Below are 26,407 nucleotides of genomic sequence, written 5' to 3' on the forward strand. Positions count from 1 at the left end.
CACACAACCTCGGAAGTAATGCAGAAGATGTGTAACGAGTTACTTGTCAGACACAGACACATGTTTGCAGAGTGGTAAGATATAGGATTGGTATGCAGGGCAAATGGGCTGCTGGAGTGGAATGCTGACACCATTTGAGGATACAAAAATTTCTTTTCACCACGTAAATTAAAACAGAACACTGATAACAACACAATGATTAATTAGCATTTGCAAATTGCTGTGATCTACACTGATTATTCAACTGTATAAAAGCAATGAGAATATCTCAACTTAACATTAATAAAAAAAAATTACTTTACACAAACATAACTTTAACGTAACTGCAGATCTGAGCTCACTAGTTGTGAAATTAAGTCAATTATCAGGCCTTATGAATATGAAAAATAACAGTTTGTAAAAGCTATTAGGTTTCAAAAGTACTCAAATAGCAAGATCTCTTAAATAAGTGAATTAACTATCAGGGAAAACATCCGGCAATATGATGTTATGGTAGCCTGAAAGATCTACACAGCAATCAGAACATTCTCGACGTTTGGCGTTCACATCGGCCGCGCGTCTGAATTCCGTGCTCGAGATCTCAAGTGACAACAACAGGCAGGAGGGCCTGCGCACACAAATAACGGCTACTAGAACACACAAACCCAGTATTAATACAGAGTTCACTAAAATACTGAAACCAACAGCCAAGCACTGGGCAGTGCCAAGTGCAGGAAGAGATGTTCAACGTTATAGCGTGACAACAGCAGTTACTATTAAAGCAGTAGTTCGTTAAACAATCTCCAATGACGTGAAATTTCACTTGATAAATTTATAAACCACAACTAGCTCAAGATGATAATGACCAGACAATCCGCACGCAATCTTAAATACCAAAGCACCGTTTTACGGCGCAGAATTGTTACTATTGCAGTTGCCAACAAGGAAGAAGTTTGCAACTCCAATTTAAATTAGCGACTGAAGCTTTATACAGAGAATAAACTTTGATTCATAAAACTGACACTTAACAATAATAATAAAAAGGAATCGCCGGATATCGGACATACAGTTCAAGATATATGCAGTGGAACTAGGGCACAGCGCAGTTACATGGACTTGCAATACCAAGTATCCCGGACCCACGTCCAAGTGGTTTAAGGAATGACTAGCGAAAATCAAAGTGGCTACACGGAGCAATCACATCCAAAAGTTCTACCACAAAATGACTCATCATTTAAAGTTAGTCCAGGAGCTCGCTGTCAGCATGCACGCCAGGGTAAACTCCCGCGCTCTCCTCAAGATTCGAGATAAACACGACTCTTTAACAGAGCCCATGTTGAACGGTGACTGTTTCCGCACTCCGGTTCCGCTCGCCACCAGACCCAGGCGCCGGAATGTCAACACCGTGCGTCCTCGCAGTACACCAAGCGCCGACTGACTACTCACGATGCCCCGTGCGCTGTTTTCCCTCTGTCACTGCGGCCGACCGAGTCTCCGTCACTGCCCCCGACGGAGTCACATCTCGCGAGCCGCGGCCGTCCGAAATAGAGGGCGCCACAGGAGCATCGCCGGAAACCACAGCTCACAGAGCATTTCGAAAACAATTATGGTGGTCGTAGGTGTGGATCCTTCAACGAGGTGCTTGTGTGGGTAGTCTTTGGTTGACGAAGGTTGCGGATAGTCACGATAAAAGGGTCAGCTGTTGCAATTTACACTGTACTCCACATGTCAGCTTAGGATTATCGACAGGTAAATTGGAAGTTTGTGGTAAGTTCCTATGGGACCAAACTGCTGAGATCATCCGTCCCTAGGCTTACACACTACTTAATCTAACTTACGCTAAGCACAACACACACACACACACCCATGCCCGAGGAAGGACTCGAACCTCGGACGGAGGGAGCGGCGCGAACCGTAGCAAGACACGCAAAACCGCGCGGCTACCCCGCGCGGCTATCGATAGGTCAAGTACGCTAGCAAATGAGTGGTACAGTAGATTCTTCCAGGTTCTAGAACGTATCTGGCATTGAAAGTTTACACAATTTTCGCATATTACGGGAGCAGAGTTTACTTCCAACAGCACCCCAGATGCGTTCAGATCAGACGAATCTGATGTCTAATACGTCAACGACAGTGCTCCTTAAAGTACTGAAGCACTATTTGTACCTTATACGACAGTCATAAGGACCCTAGCGTCTTTTGCTGGTCAAGGCTGCCTAAAGTCATGACAATGATTGTCAGATGATATGTGAAACAGCAGCACATGTGGAGTTGTGGAAATTCTGCATGTCTGCTAGATTGTGGAATTTTAAAGTATATTTCGCTGTAATCACCCATAAATGTTTCTCACATCGTATGATTCTGTTGTGGAACTAGTAAACGCAGTAGACTGACAATGCTAACTTTTGATATCACACCATGGAGACAAAATGACACATCACCCCGTACATCAACATTTTACAGTGAAATTGTAATAGACTATTCCATGTTATAGTACAATAGAAACTAAACACCCCATCTTACATAAAATATGTAAGAGATTATCACATGTTACAGTAAAATTACGACAAATTGCTCCTCAGTGTACAAATATCTTGTATAGCTTTACACAGAAAACTCTCAAAACTGATTATTGTCAATATTTGCAACTAAAACTGACGGTGTTACTGGATTGTCAAGGAATACAAAGGGTGAGTCATGAGGGAAAATACATGTTTTGAAGGGTGACAATATTTGTAATTCTGAAGAAAAAATGTAATGAAAACAATGGAAAACAAGACGAATGCAGGTGATGATAAACGAAACATTGTGGTCCAATGTTTTGTTTCACGTGTACATTTCCTCACGGAGGGTGTTCAGTAAGTTCACTGTAAAGTACAATACATTTTGCAGCTCTTGTAGACAGTTGCTCTGTTGCTGATTAGAGCTCATTCATGTGGACTTTTACTTGAACACATGCATGTAAAATACGAGCAAGAAGTTTTTATTTTATGTCCACACTGTGTTAGTAGGCTTAAGAAAACTCCACAAACAGTAATATAATGGAGTAAGGTCACATGACCTCAGTGACCAAGATATGGCTCTGTGGCAACCAATCCAGTGCCCAGGATGTGTTCCAGTGAGGTACTGTCACTGGCCATATGTAATGTCCAGGAGCTGCATCGTGCGGGAAATATATTTGATATTGTGTTACCAAAGGAATATCCTCCAAGTATTCTGGTAACACATTTAAAAAAAATAAAGATGCCATATATAACGTTTCCATAAAAAGGAGAATGGGTAAACAACATTTCCCTTGCTTAAACTTTGAATTTGTATTTAGGATATGGAAGGGCTGAAACATCATAATTAGCAGTCCTGTTAGGTAATTTCCAATTACCTAATCTGGTTTCAGTTAGACATCGAACTGCTAAAATTTAAAATGAGTCACCAACTGATTATTTTCATTGAAAGTCAGAATGTAAACTCTGTATAGTTTCTATCTGGCTATTCCAGCCCAGGTGTAAAATATATCATTAGTAGTATGTCGATAACTGACTACATGTGGGAAATTTAAATTACCGTGCTGAATGAACATCAGCTTGGAAAATATCTGATTATTACCTCCTGCAAAAAACCTCAAATTACTTGTTGGAGCAAGATTTACACATTACAAAGATTCGATCTGTGGCTGTTGGCGTCTGATCGAGTGTTCTAGTCAATGTAATGCTACCACATTCCGTTGACCTACAAGGAGATTCTTGTCAAAATTTATCAATAGGATATAGTGTCAAACTCCTTGACATAAAACGAGTTATTGTTTGAATTATTTATTATTCAGCTAATGAAATTATACTAGCAGATGAAAGCACATGCTTACATGCTTGGCTCAAGATACTGAAGGGAAGAGAATAATAATTATTAGTAGTTTTTTTATCATTCATCAAAGATGTTATAGAGTTCAGTGATACTAGATCAGACACATTATACACTATATATATTTTTCGCTACACGTTATATTATTGTTCTTTTTTTGATTTTCACAGAATTACAAATCATCTTTGGGTAAAATGATAAAAGTAATAATTATCACTGCCAATTGCAGTATTCATAGACCACGATTTCGTAGAGAAATTTCTAAGTTCTTTTGGGGGTGATACATGTACAACAAGATGGCTATCTAAAACAGCTGGACCAATGAGATGGAAGCCAATAATACCACACCACATCTATTGAAACGGGGAGTAATGACAACATTAAGTATCCTAATGTAGCTTTGGTTGTATTCACAAGCGAGTGGTAGTGAAGAATGACATGCTACATATGAATGGGATATAAAAAGAGCTTTATGTCAGATACAGTTAAGAAAAGAGCTAATGTTCATTTGAAGATTTTTGTTCAGAACGACCAATACTATCACCCCTCAAAGCATGTAGCTTTCCTCCTGACTCACATTGTATGAGGAAGCAACGCAAAACATTGAAAATATCCAGCAATGATAACACCACACAGTGTACTAACTTTTATGAATCCATACTCAGAAAGCTATGGTATGATAACTCAAACGTGTCCAAAGCTGCCTGCTATTTTGTGGTTTTCTCAACTCTATTCGTAGCCAACACAAACAGACAGACAACTGTAGCACATTCCACAAAGAAAATAAACTTAGACACGTCCAGACACGCTACTCCTGGTCTGCTTTCCCTTACCTCTATGAGCATGTCTAAACCTTTAGACAGTCAATTAGCTAGTTGTAGGAAAACGCTTACATGTCACAATATTATTCACTCACCAATAACGTGTCACAGTAAACCACTTAGCATGGTAACGTTATTTTTACACTATCATCCTACAAGTGGCAACCTGCATGGACATGTCTAAACCAGAACTGTATTCCATCAGCTTACTAGATTACAAATATTCCATAGTTGGTACAGACTGCATGGTTATCAGATTTCCACCATCCTCTGACGTTAGAATTCAAGATAGTGGACCTGGGGACACAAGTACAACTTGCAGTGTTGCACTCGAAAATAATTGTTCCCCCTCTCATAGTACTGCAATCGCTTAGCCCCACCAGTCATACAAAGACCAGCCCTACTTGTTATTCGATGGACTTCGCACATGCCCTCTGTATACCACAGTGAACAGATAACTACCAAACAGCACTATCAGAGATCAACAGGCCTCATGTTCAATAAAAAACAAGCTCATGCTGTCGAATGTAAGTACTGCTGCTCAGCAGAATAATTTTACTACACATGTTTAAATTTTTTAAATGTTGTACCCAGTGATGTTAGCACTGGGCTGCCTAGTCAGTTGGTATGTCAACAAGATGTATTGCCAACTCAACAGACCTCAGGGGTGTGTTATTTAACAAAGCACTGTGAGGTAATCCTATGTAACTTCACCACCCGGGGCCCACTACAAAAACAAACACAGACAGAAAGGACAGAGCTTGGCGACACAAAATGATTACTGAGTTACCACAATAAGTAAAGGAATGCTGACAGGTCTGATAAATAAGGGCAAATGCCCTCATACCCTTAAGAACCATCACATCATACGTGTGGGCTCTGCCCTTTAAATAAAATGATTTCCAGAGTTCAAGAACACATTGTGTCATGCTGCCGTGCAGCCAATGTTGTTGGAACAAGGGACAATGACATGAGCTTCAGTGAAACCACAACAAGCTGATCGATGATGGCCAGCCTGCTGTCTGACTGCTGATTTCAACACGCAGGTGCAGCCAACCTTATGCACATCACAGCTGTGGTCTGCCACTGCTGCCCACTGGACATCACAGATGAGAAGACAGGTGTGTGGCCAGCCCTCATACACTACAGGTCCTCACAGTTGTTCAGCAAGTTGCTATCATCACATAGACCAGACGTGGCACATTCTCAAAGCCTCGCAGCCAGCTCATTAGCATCTGCTGGCATCTTGGTCGATCCATGGTAGAAGACCAGGTTCCAGTCTTCACGAAAACTGACATCCTATACTACAGTCGGCAGTCTGAGTGTATGACGAGCTCTCTTTGAAAGTGCTGAGATGGCAGCCACACTAGGTCATCGTAGAGCATTTCGGTGGCCAGCACTTTCCTGGCCCCACCAATTGCCAGCACAGCATGCAGCTGTGGCAATGACCTGTGGCAGTGAGGTCATGTCTAACTCATGAAGCGTTAGCATTTATTCTTGGCACACACTCTAATGACACTTATAGCTCTGTACACTTTGCACAGTAAATAAATGTTATTACTGGTACCAGTGTGTCACTGACACTTCCAGGCACGATCTGAGCTACTCACCCTCTCTAAGCTCGGCCTTCTGTTCAGAACGTGACTCCAGCATGCGGGTCGCAACATTGGTGTCAAAAAATTGATGTTACCTCAAGACTTTGGTGGTAGTGCAGCTACATCTACAGCAACCAACATCATCTAACCGTACCATCAAAATGTAATGTGGTGAGAGGACGGTTTCTTTGTTGATGGCCTTTTGAGTATATATGTGTATCTGTTTTGGGCCATGTCAGATAATGGAGACATCGTTAGCACCCTTACAATGTAATTTGTTAAACCACATGAGTTCAAAAAATGGTTCAAATGGTTCTGAGCACTATGGGACTCAACTGCTGAGGTCATTAGTCCCCTAGAACTTAGAACTAGTTAAACCTAACTAACCTAAGGACATCACAAACATCCATGTCCGAGGCAGGATTCGAACCTGCGACCGTAGCGGTCTTGCGGTTCCAGACTGCAGCGCTTTTAACCGCACGGCCACTTCGGCTGGCACCACAAGAGTCTTTGGGTGTGTCACTATTTAGAGAAAATTACAGAAAAAAATTATTTGACACCAGTTCAGTGTAAGTTTTGTAACCTGTCATGCCACTTGTAGGCAATTTGGGCACATGGCACGTGTGCTTTCTTGCTGGGCTATGATACACTGGAAATATTCTGAATTCGTACAATAGGTCGTTACAGTTGTATATTAGTTATGTGTTATTTCTTATTTGTTTTGTTGTACATACAGATTTTCGAAGTAAGAAGGGGAGTATCATCAGGTTGTGATAATTCTGATGTTGCTGCATGGCATCAACAGAGAAGCAATGCATATAATTCACATTCAACAGTTGGAGGCAGGCATGTTATTCTCTCAACAACCAGATGTGTTGCTGACTAGTTATCAATGGACATTGAGTTTAACTGTTGATGTGTGGGAGATAAGAAACGAAGTTCACAGATAGCAGGAAACATTCACAGAAAGTCATAGGGAAGTACAGAGTAACAAAATTCTCACTGATGTACAGAGTAAATATCAAGGATTGAGGTATTGTATGGCAGACTGGGAGCTCAACTGACGCCATAACTGAGAATTTATCACTAATATTAGTTCCTAGGGAAAGAAGAGATTTGGATCCAGGAGGAAGAATCTTGAAAACAGTATGTGGAGCAGCGGATAACAAAGATATCCAGGAGCTGAATAAGACGATTAGGCAAGTGCAAACGATGGCATACAACGCAGTTGTCGAATTTAGAGCAGGGCGTTCTGAATAACACTAAGATGGAACGTGAGTCAAATATAGGGTTAGCCAAATACGCCCGGAATACCATGGAAAGAGTGAATAGTGATACGGGAGAAATACAAAAACTACTATCTTATTGGGCAAACTGGCAGTAGCCAGACTATTACGAGCATTAACAGATCGACTCAATGATGGAAGAATTGAAGTGCATCATTACAGGAAGCAGGCTACCATGCAGTAAATAGACAACTGAGTTCGATATTACTGCTGACAGGGTTGCGACTAGCACAAAAAATACTTTCCTACAGAGCTACGATACATGGCAGAGGTGTCGAAAAAGAGGTTAGCAATGTTTTACCTCATAGCAACTGTGGAAGTGAATACGGATAGAGGGAAGTTAGCCATATTGATTCGACTACCAGCAGTAGAGATGAATGCGCAGTATCGGTGTTACATGGTTCACCCTCATCCAGTGATGGGGAAATGGGCACAAGTAAAGACATGAGAGGTGCTAATGGTTTCTGAGAATGGGGAAGCTCACGTTCTTATGTCAGTAAGGGACCTACAAGATTTTGAAGGTGGCTGCCACCATTGGTCCAGCCAGAGAAACGTAGAGTGACACACAGGCACGCGGGACGCAACTGTTTCTGGGGAAAACAGAGGAAACGGAATATCAGGAAGAAATGTTGACACAACAGCCTTATTTTCAAAAGGCAGGAGCGCATTGGATGTACTCAGTTTTTGCACGGGAAACTGTAATCGTGAAATGCTATAAGAATTGAAAACGTCAAGACATGTTAAAGCTCAAACTATATGCTAATGCACTGCACGACTTGGGAGATAGCCAGAACGAACATCCAACTCCCAGACACACTCACGGGTACGACTGTACTCCAGCTCACTCCCTGTGCTTTCCATTGGCCAGGTACCGCTGGAACTACTGACAATGCAAAATCTAACCAACATTAAAAACTCTCTGAGTCCTGATCTCATACATTCTTTAGACACAATACTAGGCCGGCCGGAGTGGCCGAGCGGTTCTAGGCGCTACAGTCTGGAACCGCACGACCGCTATGGTCGGAGGTTCGAATCCTGCTTCGGGCATGGATGTGTGTGATGTCCTTAGGTTAGTTAAATTTAAGTAGTTCTAAGTTCTAGGGGACTGATGACCCCACAGGTTAAGTCCCATAATGCTCAGAGCCATTTGAACCATTTTAGACACAATAATAGCATCTCAGCAGGGCAAAATTTCCGTGGAACTAATGTTGCAATATGTTCAGCCATACCACCAGGAGAAACGCGGTAAGCATAAGGATAGCGAGCACTAGCTTTCCGTATTTCCCTACAGCAATTTGCGTACTTTACTTTTCTGTTAGACGTAGGAACATCCATCCCTCAGACTTATCGACATACCACATACGTGTCAAGTGCTTAACTAACATAAACCAAGAAACAGAGACTATGAAAACAGTAAATCGTGGGTTTAAATTAGTGTAACTTATAAAACGGAAAATGAGGATAATATAGCATAAATGTAAAGAATGTTCAGCAAACTGAGACTTAAGTAATAAAGAACTAGAAAACGATCCACGTAAATCAGCTCCCACGAGCGACAAAGTTGGTGCAATGGGTACAATACATATCTAAGAGATTGGTGGAGGATAATCAACGGCAAAAATTGGGACGAATTTCTTGAAGCAGTGGAGCAGTGTTGTGCAGCAGAAGAGTTTTATTGCACAGGTTTAAGTTTTTTAAACAGTTCAGGCGAGCTCGGCACAGAGAAGGTTAGTGCTGGACTGGTGTGCCAGTCGGTATGTCAGCAAGGTGTACTGAAAATGCAGCAGACCTCACAGCGTGGCAGACAGAAATGCAAGTGCTGCCGTGCTACTTAAAAAGACTCAGTGCCACAACACTACGTAACTTCACCGCCCAAGCGCCACCACAAAATCAAACATAGGCAGAAAAGAGCGAGATCACAGATCCGGAATAATTATTGAGCTAGCACAGCGAGGAAAGTAGCGCTGACTGGTCCGGTGAAAAGGGGGAAATGCACTCATACACACAGAGCCACCGCACCACCGCAACATAGCGACGCTTTTGGATTTCAAGAAAACATTCTATCGCACTGCCGTTTTGTTCTTGACGCTAGAACTAGAGAGAATAACAGTCTACTGAGTTTCAGTGAAACCACGACATCCTGAAAAATGATGGCCAACCTGTAACCTCCTAGCTGACTTCAACACTGAGATTCAGCCAAACTGATGCACACCACAGCTCTGGCCTGCCACCGCTGCCCACTGTGTCATCGCGGATGAGAAGACTGGTGCGCCGTCAGCCCTCCCGCAGTACATGTCTCTTCAGATGATCTGCAAACTGCCATCTCCACACCGACCAGTAGAGGACCATCCGTGCAATCTCCTGGCCGACTATTGAGCATCTGCTGCCGTCTTGATCGACCCATGGTGGATGGCCAGGGCCTATTCTTCACGATAACTGACATCCTGGACCACGATCGCCAGTGTCCAACTGTGTTCGTGGTGGGCTGCCTTCGAGAGCACTGAGGTGTTAGCCTCACAGGATCGTTTCCGAGCATCTGGGTGGCCAGCGTCTTGTTCGCCCCGCTGCCATCATCAGCACAGCAGGCGGATGCACTAACTTGCGGGAGTGACGTCATGACTAGCTGATGAAGCGTCAGTGCTTCTCCGTAGAAAGTGCACTAAAGATACTTGCCACCGACTGCAGTTCTGAAGACGCTTACAACTCTATGCACTTTCCACTATAAATAAATATTATGTGGGTCACTGACGCCTCTGGGCTGAATCTGGACTACTTACCTTCTCTCTACGCTCTACCTCCTGTTTATAAAGCGACCCCAGCATGCGGGCCGCAACAGTACTATCTAATGAATTATTAATCGTTATAAGGGTTTCTGTGGATGCGTTTTTCCAGTTTTCATTTATCACTCCCTCAGTGGGATAGCTCCATGTTGGGCTGGAGCAGAATCAACTCTGCTCGCAGAAAGACCCCCCATATGCATTGGAGGAGCATGCAGATCTGCTTTCAGACAATCTCCACGACGCAGTTCCTGGTATATCAGAACAGGAATTACGTGTTTCCACACTTCGTGTTTCCACTGTCTCCAAAGTCTGCATCATTCGTGTAGCCGCTTGCATTACATACTGTACTGATGGATGCGATGTTATTCTGTACAACATACAAGCTAAAGGAGAGTGAGAGTACACGTGTTATTACTATTCTGTCACCAGATTGAGAGTTGAATGGTGTGGTAAGTTTTTTTTTTTTTTCCTTTATTGTAATTTTCATCACCTGATACAGGCGGGCTGTCAGCAGCATAGTACGCTGCTCTTCAGCCTTAAGTGGAACAATAACAAGACATATAGGTGATACAGACACTACAGTAAAAACGGCGGGCAAAAAAAGATTTAAAAAACAATAAACATGAAGCCGTTCACGCTGGACTCGAAAAAACAGGAAACACTTGGTGACATGGCGCACAGAACACGGATGACGGTGACGGCACACGTGAACAGTTGATGCGTGACGGTGACAGAACACTAAACACAAATCGAGGCACACACACGACACACAGATGACGATGATCTCCGGCGCGCGAAAGTCCACTGAGCGTGTACGAGTCCGGGGACCTGCCAAGAGAGGAGGAGGAGGAAGGGGAGTGGGAGAGCGAGAGGGGAGAGCAGAGATGCCACGGGCAGGGGAGATAGGTGGGCAGGGAGGAAGGGGGAGGGGAAGCCCGGGGGAAGAAGGGTGGAGGGAGAGGACTGGGGAAAAGGAAAAAGAAGGGAAGAGAAGAGAAGGGAGGGAGGGTGCCGAAAGGAAAGGACACTGGAAGTGGGGGGTGGGGCAGGGTCAAAGTTGATAGGAGGGGTAGATGGAGGGGACGAGGACATCATCAGGGAGGGGGAGCTGGCGGAAGCCACCTTGGGAGAGGGTAAGGAGGGTGGAGAGATGGAGACCGGGTGGGACGTGGGAATACAGGTGCGGCAGCGGGCGGGGGTGGGAGAGGATTGGGGACACGAGCGGGTGAGGAGGATCAAGTTTATGGGAGGTGTACAGGATCCGTATCCTTTCAAGGAAAAGGAGGAGGTGGGGGAAGGGGATGAGATCATACAGCATCCGCGTGGGGGAGGGGAGATGGATGCAATAGGCAAGACGGAGAGCATGGCGTTCAAGGATTTAGAGGGATTTATAAAAGGTAGGGGGGGGGGGTGGAGATCCAGGCTGGATGGGCATAACAAAGGATAGGGCGGATGAGGGATTTATAGGTGTGGAGGATTGTGGAGGGGTCCAGACCCCACGTACGGCCGGAAAGGAGCTTGAGGAGATGGAGGCGGGAACGTGCCTTGGCTTGGATTGTCCAGAGATGGGGAGTCCAGGAGAGGCGACGGTCGAGGGTGACGCCAAGGTACTTAAGGGCGGGAGTGAGGGCGATAGGACGGCCATAGACGGTGAGATAGAAATCAAGGAGGCGGAAGGAGGGGGTGGTTTTGCCTACAATGATAGCCTGGGTTTTGGAGGGATTGACCTTGAGCAACCACTGGTTGCACCAATCAGTGAACCGGTCAAGATGGGATTGGAGAAGGCGTTGGGAGTGTTGCAGGGTGGGGGCAAGGGCAAGGAAGGCGGTGTCATTGGCAAACTGGAGAAGGTGGATGGGGGGTGGCGGCGGCGGCATGTCCGCCGTGTACAAAAGGTACAGAAGGGGGGAGAGGACGGAGCCTTGGGGCACCCCGGTGGAGGGGAAAAAGGTGTAGGAATCTGTGTTATGGATCGTGACATAGGAAGGACGGCGGGAGAGAAAAGAAACCGATCAGACGGACGTAGTTAATGGGAAGGGCGAAGGTTTGGAGCTTGAAGAGGAGACCGGAATGCCATACGCGGTCATAAGCGCGTTTGAGGTCAAGGGAGAGGAAGATGGTGAAGCGACGGGAATTTAGCTGTTCGGAAAGGAGATGAGTGAGGTGAAGAAGAAGATCGTCGGAAGAGAAGGATGGCCGAAAGCCACACTGGGTAACGGGAAGGCGGCGGTGCTGGCGGAGATGCTGGTGGATGCGTCGGGTGAGGATAGATTCCAGGACCTTGCTGAAGACTGAGGTAAGGTTGATGGGATGGTAGGAGGAGACGGCGGACGGCGGTTTGCCAGGTTTAAGGAACATGAGGATACGGGAGGTTTTCCACAGGTCGGGGTAGTAACCGGTGGACAGAACTACATTGTAGAGCCTGGCCAGGGTGGAGAGAAAAGAGACAGGAGCTTCACGAAGGTGACAGTAGGTGATACGATCGTGACCAGGAGCGGTGTTGCGTTTTGTGCGGAGTGTAGCAATGAGATCCTCTGTAGTGATAGGAGTATTGAGTTCCGTGTGTGTAATGTTGTCCAAGTACTGGAAACCAGGAGCGAGGGGAGGGACAGAGGTGTCAGTTCGATCGCAGATATCCGGGAAGAGGGAGTAATCAAACTGGGGATCATCGGGGATGGAAAACACGTCAGACAGGTAGGAGGCAAAGTGATTGGCCTTACTTAGGGCGTCAGGGAAGGGGTGATCATCATGGAGAAGAGGATAGTAGGGGGCGGGCTTAGTTCCAGTAAGGCGATGGAAGGTTGACCAGAACTTGGACGAGTTGATAGGGAGGGTAGCATTTAAACGGGTGCATGTCTGTCGCCAGTCCCGGCGTTTCTTAGCCGCGAGCAAATTACGAATGTGTCGCTGGAGTTTCCGGTGGCGTCGTAGGGTGTCCGGGTCATGCGTGCGGAGGAAGGCACAGTAGAGACGGCGGGATTCACGGAGGAGGAGGACGGCCTGTGGGGGTAAGGTAGGACGGTGGGGGTGGATGGCGACAGTAGGGACGTGGGCCTCCACGGCCTCAGACAAGGTCTGCTGGAGAAAGGAGGCGGCATGGGTGACATCATCGGGATGGCGGTAGGTGAGAGGGTGGCTATCGACCTGGGTGGAGAGAGTAGGCTGGTAGGCATTCCAGTTGGCACGGGAATAGTCATGGATGTACTTAGGGGGAGGGTCATTACGAGGGTCAGGGCGGGGGCGACGACCGTCTGAAACAGTGAGGAGGACAGGGAGATGGTCGCTACCAATAGGCTCCAGGACATCCACCGTAATGCGACCAAGGAGGTTGGGGGAGGAGAGAATAACATCAGGAGTGGAGTTGGATTCGGGACGGGTGTGCTGGGGGATGGGGATGAGGTCGCCTTGAAGGGAGGAGAGGAACCGATGCCGCCGTAACTGGGCAGCGGAGCGACTATGGATGTTGAGGTCGGCGGCGATCACGTAGGAGGAGAAGGTACGGTCGATGTGGGAGAGGAAGTCGAAAGGAATAGGGGCATTGCGGCGGACATAGATGGTGGCGCAGGTAATGGTAAGGCCGGGGAAGAAGAGACTAAGGATCAGGTGTTCGGTGGGGTTGGGAAGGAGAGGTTGGAACCGAACGGGGATCTGGCGGTGGTGACCAATGGCAACTCCGCAACGCGCAATTGGGAGGGGATTATCGGAGCGATGGAGGAGATAGGGTGAGGTGTGGATGGAGTAGTGGGGTTGGAGGAATGTTTCATTGAGGAGGAAGGCATCCACGTGGTGGGTAGCAAGGGTGTGCAGGAAGAGGTTCTTGTTGGCGGGAAGGGAGCGGATATTGTTGAAAAGGATACGGTACTGTCGCGCCATGATAGGGATTTAGACGAGAGTGTCAAGACGGGAGAAGATGACATGGGCCTGGTTGTTGGAGTAGGTGGCGTACATCTTAAGCTGTAAAATGGAACGGGCAGTGAGGGATATCTGTTGGAGGGTGTGGGGGCGCTGAAAGGGATGAACATTTTGAAGGACAATGGTGAGGAACCTGATGATGTCCTCAGCGGTGGGGGGGGGGGACGAAGGGAATTGCCAGGAGGGGTGGGGGCGTCCAGGGGACGGACAGGTACGGTGAGTTCAGGTCGGAGGGGGTCGGGCTTTACACTTTTGGGAGTAGGTGGGATGGGGGAGATTGCAGGTATTACAGGAGGGAGGGGATTGAAGATTTGGGCACTGCCAGAGGAAGTGCGCTTGCCGACAATGCGGGCAGGTGGGGGCCTCGCGGCACTCAGCTGTGGGGTGGGCATTATAGCGCAGAGACCTCTGGCAGCGCAGGGATTGAGGAGGGGAACGGGAGGGGTCGACCTTGTAGCGCTGGTTGAAGAGGAGGGCACCCTCCTTCAGGAGACGGTCAATGGAGGGGGCGTCCTCAGAGAAAACCCGCATAAGGCGGGTAGGGCCGGCCGAGTTGAAAATGCGGCGTACCTCCCGCACCTCCAGCGTGGGATGCGCCTTGAGTTCCGTCAACACCTCCTCCTCCGTGACCGACGGACTGAGTCGAGTGATCATGGCGGTGAGGGTCGACAGGCAATGCGGGGGTTGGGGTTGGCGGGTAGGAGATGGAGAAGGAGCAGGGGTGAGGGAGGCGTTGGGGCCAAGACAGGTGATGGGGAGGCGGCAGAGGATGTCAGTATGGAGGGTTGGGCTGGGGGAGGAGATGAGAACAGAATCCCGTCTGGGAGTAAGGAGAGAGATGGGGGCACCAGGGAAGTGCTGGCAGAGGAGGAGGGAGAGATTCTGGGCCTCGAGAAAGGAAGGATCGGGATGGGACAGGAGGTATTTGTATAAACAGGTGGGGGAGGAGGAGGAGGAGGAGGGAGCAGGGCCGGGTGGGGAGACATCCATGGCACCCTGGGGAGGGGATGGAGGTCGGGGTGGGGCCTTTTTGGGAGTGGAGGAGGTGGGGGTGCCACTAGGGCGTTTGATGGTGGCAGAAGGGCGGGTGGTGATGTGAGGGACGGGAGCTATAGGGAGATGGGGGGAAGGGACAGGTCCCGGCGTTGACGCAGCAGGTGGCGCCGGAGATGGTGACGGTGACGGCAAAGGCGAAGGCGATGGTGACGGAGGCGGCGGTGATGGCGAAGGCGACGGGGAGAGCTGGGCATGGACAGTGGCCCGACGGGCCACCACCCGAGCAGGAGCCGCAGTGACAGGCTGGGGGAGTGGGGGGAAAGGATCAGAACGAGAGGAGCGGGAACGAGAGGGCGAAGGGAGAGTGAGGAGAGGTGGGATGGAAGGAGGGGGGTGGGACTGGGCACACCATGTTATAGTGGTGGAGGCTGCGGAAGGGGAGGTATAGACGATGGTGGTGGTGGTAGTGGTGGCGGTGGTGGTGGGGGCGGACATGACGACAGGGAGAAAAAACGCACAGGACGAAAAGGAAAGGACACAAACTAGGGGACTGACGAAGACGAAGACGGAGACGGAGGAAGACGAAGACGGACGAAGACCAGGGTCGGACGGCGACGGCGACGGCGACGGCGACGGCGGGTGGCAGGAACGCCGCAGCTGCTGCTGCTGCCGCAGACGGGGCCGGGGATGCTGCTGCTGCTGCTGCTGCTGGCTGGACCGCTGCTGCTGCTGCTGCCACAGGAGGAGGAGTGGCGGGCTGCTGCCGGTGGGACCGCTGCTGCAGGCCGGGACCGGGACCGCTGCTGCTGCTGCTGGACCGCTGCGGCTCTGCTGGGCTGGCTGGCTGGCTGGCTGGCTGGCTGGCTGGCAGGCTGGCACCTGTAACACCTAGCACTTCGATGAGCGCTGGAATCGCACTATCGAAGGGCGGCAACCTTTCGGTGTACCGCCGGAGATATGTGGTAAGTTTTACGAATCCAACATTTATTGACATGCTCCTAGCGCTGTCTGATAATGAATAATGTCAGTTACGCCAGAATGCGGCACAAATAACTGCAATATTCAACTCACAAACGCCGTGGTGTTACTGGAGTGTCATATAATATTTTCTGGGGACTCCAGTATACAGGGTGGTATATTAATAGTGACCGGGCCAAACATCTCACGAAGTAAGCATCAAACGAAAAAACTACAAAGAACGAAACTCGTCTAGCTTCACGGGGGAAATCAGATGGCGCTATGGTTGGCCCCCTAGATGGCGCTGCCATAGGTCAAACACATGTCACCTGCGTTTTTTTTAAATTGGAAACCCAGTTTTTTATTACATATTCGTGTAGTACCTAAAGAAATATGAATGTTTTATTCGGACCACTTTTTTCGCTTTGTGATAGATGGCGCGGTAATAGGCACAAACGTGTAAGTGCGTGGTATCACGTAAAATTCCGCCAGTGCGGATGGTATTTGCTTCGTGATACATTACCCGTGTTAAAATGGACCGTTTAACAATTGCGGAAAAGGTCGATATCGTGTTGATGTATAGCGATTATGATCAAAATGCCCAGCGGCCGTGTGCTATGTATGCTGCTCGGTATCCTGGACGACATCATCCAAGTGTCCGGACCGTTCGCCGGATAGTTACGTTATTTAAGGAAACAGAAAGTGTCCAGCCACATGTGAAACGCCAACCACGACCTGCAACAAATTATGATGCCCAAGTAGGTCTTTTAGCTGCTGTCGCGGCTAACCCGCTCATCAGTAGCAGACAAACTGCGCGAGAATTGGGCATCTCAAAAACGTCGGTGTTGAGAATGCTACATCAACATTGATTGCGCCCCTACCATATTTCTATGCACCAGGAATTGCATGGCGACGACTTTGAACGTCGTGTACAGTTCTGCCACTGGGCACAAGAGAAATTGCGTGACGGTGACAGATTTTTTGCACGCGTTTTATTTAGCGACGAAGTGTCATTCACCAACAGCGGTAACGTAAACCGGCATAATATGCACTATTGGGCAACGGAAAATCGACGATGCCTGCGACAAGTGGAACATCAGCAACCTTGGCGGGTTAATGTATGGTGCGACATTACATCTACATCTACATCTATACCCCGCGAGCCACCTTACGGAGTGTGGCGGAGGGTACTTATTGTACCACTATCTGATCCCCCCTTCCCTGTTCCATTCACGAATTGTGCGTGGGAAGAACGACTGCTTGTAAGTCTCCGTATTTGCTCTAATTTCTCGGATCTTTTCGTTGTGATCATTACGCGAGATATATGTGGGCGGTAGTAATATGTTGCCCATCTCTTCCCGGAATGTGCTCTCTCGTAATTTCGATAATAAACCTCTCCGTATTGCGTAACGCCTTTCTTGAAGTGTCCGCCACTGGAGCTTGTTCAGCATCTCCGTAACGCTCTCGCGCTGACTAAATGTCCCCATGACGAATCGCGCTGCTTTTCGCTGGATCATGTCTATCTCTTCTATTAATCCAACCTGGTAAGGGTCCCATACTGATGAGCAATACTCAAGAATCGGACGAACAAGCGTTTTGTAAGCTACTTCTTTCGTCGATGAGTCACATTTTCTTAGAATTCTTCCTATGAATCTCAACCTGGCGCCTGCTTTTCCCACTATTTGTTTTATGTGATCATTCCACTTCAGATCGCTCCGGATAGTAACTCCTAAGTATTTTACGGTCGTTACCGCTTCCAATGATTTACCACCTATGGCATAATCGTACTGGAATGGATTTCTGCCCCTATGTATGCGCATTATATTACATTTATCTACGTTTAGGGAAAGCTGCCAGCTGTCGCACCATGCATTAATCCTCTGCAGGTCCTCCTGGAGTACGTACGAGTCTTCTGATGTTGCTACTTTCTTGTAGACAACCGTGTCATCTGCAAATAGCCTCACGGAGCTACCGATGTTGTCAACTAAGTCATTTATGTATATTGTAAACAATAAAGGTCCTATCACGCTTCCCTGCGGTACTCCCGAAATTACCTCTACATCTGCAGATTTTGAACCGTTAAGAATGACATGTTGTGTTCTTTCTTCTAGGAAATCCTGAATCCAATCACAAACCTGGTCCGATATTCCGTAAGCTCGTATTTTTTTCACTAAACGTAAGTGCGGAACCGTATCAAATGCCTTCCTGAAGTCCAGGAATACGGCATCAATCTGCTCGCCAGTGTCTACGGCACTGTGAATTTCTTGGGCAAATAGGGCGAGCTGAGTTTCACATGATCTCTGTTTGCGGAATCCATGTTGGTTATGATGAAGGAGATTTGTATTATCTAAGAACGTCATAATACGAGAACACAAAACATGTTCCATTATTCTACAACAGATTGACGTAAGCGAAATAGGCCTATAATTATTCGCATCTGATTTATGACCCTTCTTGAAAATGGGAACGACCTGCGCTTTCTTCCAGTCGCTAGGTACTTTACGTTCTTCCAGCGATCTACGATAAATTGCTGATAGAAAGGGGGCAAGCTCTTTAGCATAATCACTGTAGAATCTTAAGGGTATCTCGTCTGGTCCGGATGCTTTTCCGCTACTAAGTGATAGCAGTTGTTTTTCAATTCCGATATCGTTTATTTCAATATTTTCCATTTTGGCGTCCGTGCGACGGCTGAAGTCAGGGACCGTGTTACGATTTTCCGCAGTGAAACAGTTTCGGAACACTGAATTCAGTATTTCTGCCTTTCTTCGGTCGTCCTCTGTTTCGGTGCCATCGTGGTCAACGAGTGACTGAATAGGGGATTTAGATCCGCTTACCGATTTTACATATGACCAAAACTTTTTAGGGTTCTTGTTTAGATTGTTTGCCAATGTTTTATGTTCGAATTCGTTGAATGCTTCTCTCATTGCTCTCTTTACGCTCTTTTTCGCTTCGTTCAGCTTTTCCTTATCAGCTATGATTCGACTACTCTTAAACCTATGATGAAGCTTTCTTTGTTTCCGTAGTACCTTTCGTACATGATTGTTATACCACGGTGGATCTGTCCCCTCGCTTTGGACCTTAGTCGGTACGAACTTATCTAAGGCGTACTGGACGATGTTTCTGAATTTTTTCCATTTTTGTTCCACATCCTCTTCCTCAGAAATGAACGTTTGATGGTGGTCACTCAGATATTCTGCGATTTGTGCCCTATCACTCTTGTTAAGCAAATATATTTTCCTTCCTTTCTTGGCATTTCTTATTACACTTGTAGTCATTGATGCAACCACTGACTTATGATCACTGATACCCTCTTCTACATTCACGGAGTCGAAAAGTTCCGGTCTATTTGTTGCTATGAGGTCTAAAACGTTAGCTTCACGAGTTGGTTCTCTAACTATCTGCTCGAAGTAATTCTCGGACAAGGCAGTCAGGATAATGTCACAAGAGTCTCTGTCCCTGGCTCCAGTTCTGATTGTGTGACTATCCCATTCTATACCTGGTAGATTGAAGTCTCCCCCTATTACAATAGTATGATCACGAAACTTCTTCACGACGTTCTGCAGGTTCTCTCTGAGGCGCTCAACTACTACGGTTGCTGATGCAGGTGGTCTATAGAAGCATCCGACTATCATATCTGACCCACCTTTGATACTTAACTTAACCCAGATTATTTCACATTCGCATTCGCTAATTACTTCACTGGATATTATTGAATTCTTTACTGCTATAAATACTCCTCCACCATTGGCGTTTATCCTATCCTTGCGGTATATATTCCATTCTGTGTCTAGGATTTCGTTACTGTTCACTTCCGGTTTTAACCAACTTTCCGTTCCTAATACTATATGCGCACTATTTCCTTCAATAAGAGATACTAATTCAGGAACCTTGCCCTGGATACTCCTGCAGTTTACCAATATTACGTTGACTTTTCCTGTTTTTGGTCTCTGAGGACGGACGTTCTTTATCAACGATGATAATGTCCTCTCTGGTAAGCCGTCAGGTATTTTATCGTTTCGCCCAAGGGGGGGTCCCTCTAACCTAAAAAACCCCCGTGTGCACGCCACACGTACTCTGCTACCCTAGTAGCTGCTTCCGGTGTGTAGTGCACGCCTGACCCGTCTAGGGGGGCCCTACAGTTCTCCACCCAATAACGGAGGTCGATGAATTTGCAACCATTATAGTCGCAGAGTCGTCTGAGCCTCTGGTTTAGACCCTCCACACGGCTCCAAACCAGAGGACCGCGATCGACTCTGGGCACTATGCTGCAGATATTAAGCTCAGCTTGCACTCCGCGTGCGATGCTGGTTGTCTTCACCAGGAAGGATAATTGGCCCCTATTTTATCGATGGCAATCTAAATGGTGCAATGTATACTGATTTCCTACGTAATGCTCTACCGATGTTACTACAAGATGTTTCACTGCATGGCAGAATGGTGATGTACTTCCAACATGATGGATGTCCGGCACATAGCTCGCGTGCGGTTGAAGCGGTATTGAATAGCATATTTCATGACAAGTGGATTGGTCGTCGAAGCACCATACCATGGCATGCACTTTCACCGGATCTGACGTCCCCGGATTTCTTTCTGTGGGGAAAGTTGATTGATACTTGCTATCGTGATCCACCGACAACGCCTGACAACATGCTTCAGCGCATTGTCAATGCATGTGCGAACATTACGGAAGGCGAACTACTCGCTGTTGAGTGGAATGTCGTTACACGTAGTGCCAAATGCATTGACGTTTATGGACATAATTTTGAGCATTTATTGCATTAATGTGGTATTTACAGGTAATCACGCTGTAACAGCATGCTTTCTTAGAAATAATAAGTTCACAAAGGTACATGTATCACACTGGAACAACCGAAATAAAATGTTCAAACGTACCTGCGTTCTGTATTTTAATTTAAAAAACCTACCTGTTACCAACTTTTCTTCTAAAATTGTGAGCCATATGTTTGTGACTATTACAGTGCCATCTATCACAAAGCGAAAAAAGTGGTCCAACTGAAATATTCATATTTCTTCACGTACTATACGAATATGTAATAAAATTGGGGGTTCCTACTTTTAAAAAAACGCAATTGATATCCGTTCGACCTATGGCAGCGCCATCTAGCGGGCCAACCATAGCGCCGTCTGGTTTCCCCCTTAAAGCTAGACAAGTTTCGTTCGTTTTAGTTTTTTCGTTTGACGCTTATTTCATGAGACCTTTGGCCCAGTCGCGATCAATGGACCACCCTGTATAAGAAAGGTAAAAGAATGGACCAGATAATTACAGAGCAATACCCATAATATTGGTTTTCTGGAGAATTCTCGAACGCATTTTGCATTGGAATATAAATTTGCTTTAGACAGAAAAGCTTCGGGCTCCACCTCCCCTCCTCCTCTCTTGGCAGGTCCCCAGACTCGTACACGCTCAGTGGACATTCGCGCACCGGAGATCATCGCCATCAGTGTCTCGTGTGTGTGCCTTCGTGTTTGTGTTTAATGTTCTTTCGCCGTCACGCCACTATCGTCTACCTGCGCCGTCGCAGTCGTCCGTGTTTTGTGCGCCGTGTCAACAGGTTTTAGTGTTTTTTTTTTCTTGTCCAGCGTGAATGGCTTCGTATATATTGTTTTCCGTGTCTACAGTTTTTTCCCGCCATTTGTATTGTATTATCTGTACCTCCTTTATGTCATATATTGTACCACTCGCGGCTGAAGAGCAGTGTACTATGCTGCTGACAGCCCACCTTTGTACAAGGTGTTTAAAATAACAATAAAGAAAAGAAAAAGCTTCGGTCCCCACTCGGATCCTCTATGACCTCATTCCTTTCCCCCATCTGCTCCTATTCCTCGAAGATATCCGCATACTCTACACCTCCCGCCGCCTTCATCCCCCTCACCCCCTGGTTGCTCCTCTCCTCTCCCATCCCCGCCCCTTGCCACGCCTTCACTGTTGTGTTCCCCCTACCATCCATCTCTACACCCTTCATCTCCTTTCCCATGGTTCCCATGGTGGCTTCCATCAACTCCCCCTCCCGGATGATGCCCTCTCTCCCTCCATTTATTCCTCCCCTCAACTCTGATCCTCACCCCCCTCCTTTCCTCTGTCCTTTGCTGGGCTCCCTCCCCCCCTTCCAGCCTCTTTTTTTCACCACCTACCCTCTCTCTGCCCCCCTTCTCTCCCCTTTTGCATTTCCCTCCTCTGCCTTTTCCCATTCCCTCTCACATCTGCCCTGCCCCTGCCCCCCCCCCCCCTTATGAGTCCTCTCCCTCCTTTGGTTCCACCCCCCCCCCCCCTTTCGTTTTTCCTCTCCTCCCTCCTTGTTCTCCCCCCCCAATCTGTTCAGGTCCCTCCCCCCCTCTGCCCTTGGTTATGGTGTGTCATCTTTGTGCTGACATTTTAGTGCAGTGTTTACAGTGAGTGTTCAGTGTTGTGTGTCTTTTCCGAAGTTTTGCGAATGGACATCATTCTGTCGCTGGGTGTGATTTTTATATCTCTTGCGAACAGAAACCAGACTGGCGCCATGTTTTTTAATTGTCTGTCTACTATGTTACTTGTCTGCTTCCTGTGTATTTTATTAGCTTTGCCAACCCTTTGCTTTATGTTTTAATTTTCCGCAATTTTAAGCCGTTTTACAATTTAAGTCACCGTTTTATCGCCTGCTTTTATTGTTTCTTATCTTCTTCTTACGTTTTAAAAAGTCTGTAGGCTGCAGAGCATCGTACTAAGCTGCTGCCAGCCCACCCCCTTAGGGGGGGAATCGAAATTCAATAAAGGAAAAAAAAAACTTCGGTCCACAAATCAGCTTTTTCGTGTGAAACTCAGCTCTTCCTTTTAACACGTGATATCCTACAAACATTGCCTGGAGAACAACAGATAGCTTCCACATTCTTCGATTTCCGAAAAGCATTCTACATGGCGCCCCACAGCAGACTGTCAACGAAGGTCCAAGCATACGGTTTAGGTTCCCAGATATGTAAGTGGCTCGAAGACTTTTACACTAATTGCACCCAATACGTTGTTCTCGACGGCGAGTGTTCATCAAAGACAAATTTATCGACAGATATGGACCAGGGGAGTGTGATAGGATCGCTCTTATTCTCTGTAAACATAAATGATCTGACCGACAGGATCAGCAATAGTTTACTGCTGTTTGCTGATGAGGCTGTGGTGTGCGGGAAGGTGTCATAGTTGAGTGGCTGTAGGAGCAAACAAGATGAATAGTAGCATTTCTATATCGTGTGGTGAATGGAACCTTGCTCTGAATGTAGAAAAATGTAATTTAATGCGGATGAGTAGGAAAAATAATCATGTAACGTACAAATATACACTCCTGGACATGGAAAAAAGAACACATTGACACCGGTGTGTCAGACTCACCATACTTGCTCCGGACACTGCGAGAGGGCTGTACAAGCAATGATCACACGCACGGCACAGCGGACACACCAGGAACCGCGGTGTTGGCCGTCGAATGGCGCTAGCTGCGCAGCATTTGTGCACCGCCGCCGTCAGTGTCAGCCAGTTTGCCGTGGCATACGGAGCTCCATCGCAGTCTTTAACACTGGTAGCATGCCGCGACAGCGTGGACGTGAACCGTATGTGCAGTTGACGGACTTTGAGCGAGGGCGTATAGTGGGCATGCGGGAGGCCGGGTGGACGTACCGCCGAATTGCTCAACACGTGGGGCGTGAGGTCTCCACAGTACATCGATGTTGTCGCCAGTGGTCGGTGGAAGGTGCACGTGCCCGTCGACCAGGGACCGGACCGCAGCGACGCACGGATGCACGCCAAGACCGTAGGATCCTACGCAGTGCCGTAGGGGACCGCACCGCCACTTCCCAGCAAATTAGGGACACTGTTGCTCCTGGGGTATCGGCGAGGACCATTCGCAACCGTCTCCATGAAGCTGGGCTACGGTCCCGCACACCGTTAGGCCGTCTTCCGCTCACGCCCCAACATCGTGCAGCCCGCCTCCAGTGGTGTCGCGACAGGCGTGAATGGAGGGACGAATGGAGACGTGTCGTCTTCAGCGATGAGAGTCGCTTCTGCCTTGGTGCCAATGATGGTCGTATGCGTGTTTGGCGCCGTGCAGGTGAGCGCCACAATCAGGACTGCATACGACCGAGGCACACAGGGCCAACACCCGGCATCATGGTGTGGGGAGCGATCTCCTACACTGGCCGTACACCACTGGTGATCGTCGAGGGGACACTGAATAGTGCACGGTACATCCAAACCGTCATCGAACCCATCGTTCTACCATTCCTAGACCGGCAAGGGAACTTGCTGTTCCAACAGGACAATGCACGTCCGCATGTACCCCGTGCCACCCAACGTGCTCTAGAAGGTGTAAGTCAACTACCCTGGCAGCAAGATCTCCGGATCTGTCCCCCATTGAGCATGTTTGGGACTGGATGAAGCGTCGTCTCACGCGGTCTGCGCGTCCAGCACGAACGCTGGTCCAACTGAGGCGCCAGGTGGAAATGGCGTGGCAAGCCGTTCCACAGGACTACATCCAGCATCTCTACGATCGTCTCTATGGGAGAATAGCAGCCTGCATTGCTGCGAAAGGTGGATATACACTGTACTAGTGCCGACATTGTGCATGCTCTGTTGCCTGTGTCTATGTGCCTGTGGTTCTGTCAGTGTGATCATGTGATGTATCTGACCCCAGGAATGTGTCAATAAAGTTTCCCCTTCCTGGGACAATGAATTCACGGTGTTCTTATTTCAATTTCCAGGAGTGTAGCATTAGTAGGGTACCGCTTGACACAGTCACATTGATTAAAGATGTTGGTGGAACGTTGAATAGCGATATGAAATGGAATTTGCACGCCAGGTTAATAGCAGGGAAGGCGAAAGCTAGACTTCGTTTTGTTGGGAGAATTTTGGGAACGTCTTGCTCATCTGTAAAGGACACGACATATAGAACTGTAGTGCGACCAGTTCTTGAGAACTGCTCGAATATTTGGATTCCTCAGGTCGGATTAAAGAAAGACGTCGAAGGAATTCAGAGGTGTGCTGCACACAAGTTTACATGGATGGTGCATGAGCTCAAATGGGAATCTCTGGAGCGTAGACGACACTCTTTTCGCGAAGAACTATTGCAGAAAGTTAGAGAACCGGCATTTTCGGCTGACTGCAGAACGATACAACTTCCGCCAACGAACATTTCATGTATCGACCACACGACAGGAAGGATAATAATAAAGAAATTAGGATTCGCATGGAGGCATACACTGAGATGACAAAAGTCAGGGATACCTCCTGATATCGTGTCGGACCTCCTTTTGCCCGACGTAGTGCAGCAATTTGACGTGGCATAGTTCTCAACGAGTCGTTGGAAGTCCCCTGCAGAAATATTTAGCCATGCTGCCTCAACAGCTGTCCGTAATTGCAAGGTGTTGCCGGTGCAGGATTTTTTGTATGCCTTGACCTCTCGATTATGTCTCACAAATATTACACTCATGCTCATAAATTAAAGATAATTGTGGAATGTGGTGCCTCACAACGTGGCACTACACAAAACTGGCGCTAATAGCATAGGCGCATAGCGAATACACAGGACACATATCTGTAAGTCCAAAGTATTGGTGATAAATTGCGAAAATCGTCCCGAAACACATGTGCTACAAAACGCCACTGTTTCTTGCGCATGTACCTCGACATCAATATGGGATAAAATCACCATGCACACTTACACAGACCACACAACGGGTTGGCATTCTCTGCATCAGGTGGTCCAGCAGCTGCTGGGGTATAGCCTCCCATTCTTGCACCAGTGCTTGTCCGAGCTCCTCAAGTGTCGTAGGGGTTTGAAGACGTGCAGCGATACGTCGACCGAGAGCATCCCTGACGTGCTCGTTGGGGTTTAGGTCTGGAGAATAGGCAGGCCACTCCATTCGCCTGATACCTTCTGTTTCCAGGTACTCCTCCACGATGGCAGCTCGGTGGGGCCGTGCGTTGTCATCCATCAGGAGGAAGGTGGGACCCAGTGCACCCCGGAAAAGGCGGACATACTGGTGCAAAATGACGTCCCGATACACCTGACCTGCTACAGTTCCTCTGTCACAGACATGCAGGGGTGTACGTGAACCAATCATAATCCCACCCCACACCATCAAACCACAACCTCCATACAGGCCCCTTTCAAGGACATTAAGGTGTTGGTATCTGGTTCCTGGTTCACGCCAGATGAAAACCCGGTGAGATTCACTGTTCAGACTAT

General features: G+C 47.6%; 1 protein-coding gene across 1 annotated transcript in view; it reads right to left on the bottom strand.

The window, feature by feature from the left end:
- Positions 1–10,438: 10,438 nt before the first annotated feature.
- Positions 10,439–26,407, bottom strand: part of LOC126485016 (forkhead box protein J2-like) — a 28,933-nt gene continuing 12,964 nt past the window's right edge. The window contains exons 2-3 of the mRNA XM_050108621.1: positions 15,780–16,002; positions 10,439–10,564 (exon numbers count right to left, since the gene is read on the bottom strand). Of these exons, the coding sequence (XP_049964578.1) occupies positions 10,439–10,564; positions 15,780–16,002 (349 nt within the window). The remainder of the gene's footprint in view (positions 10,565–15,779; positions 16,003–26,407) is intronic.

The sequence above is a fragment of the Schistocerca serialis genome, chromosome 6, assembly GCF_023864345.2.
Source record: "Schistocerca serialis cubense isolate TAMUIC-IGC-003099 chromosome 6, iqSchSeri2.2, whole genome shotgun sequence".
In the NCBI taxonomy this organism is placed as follows: domain Eukaryota; kingdom Metazoa; phylum Arthropoda; class Insecta; order Orthoptera; family Acrididae; genus Schistocerca; species Schistocerca serialis.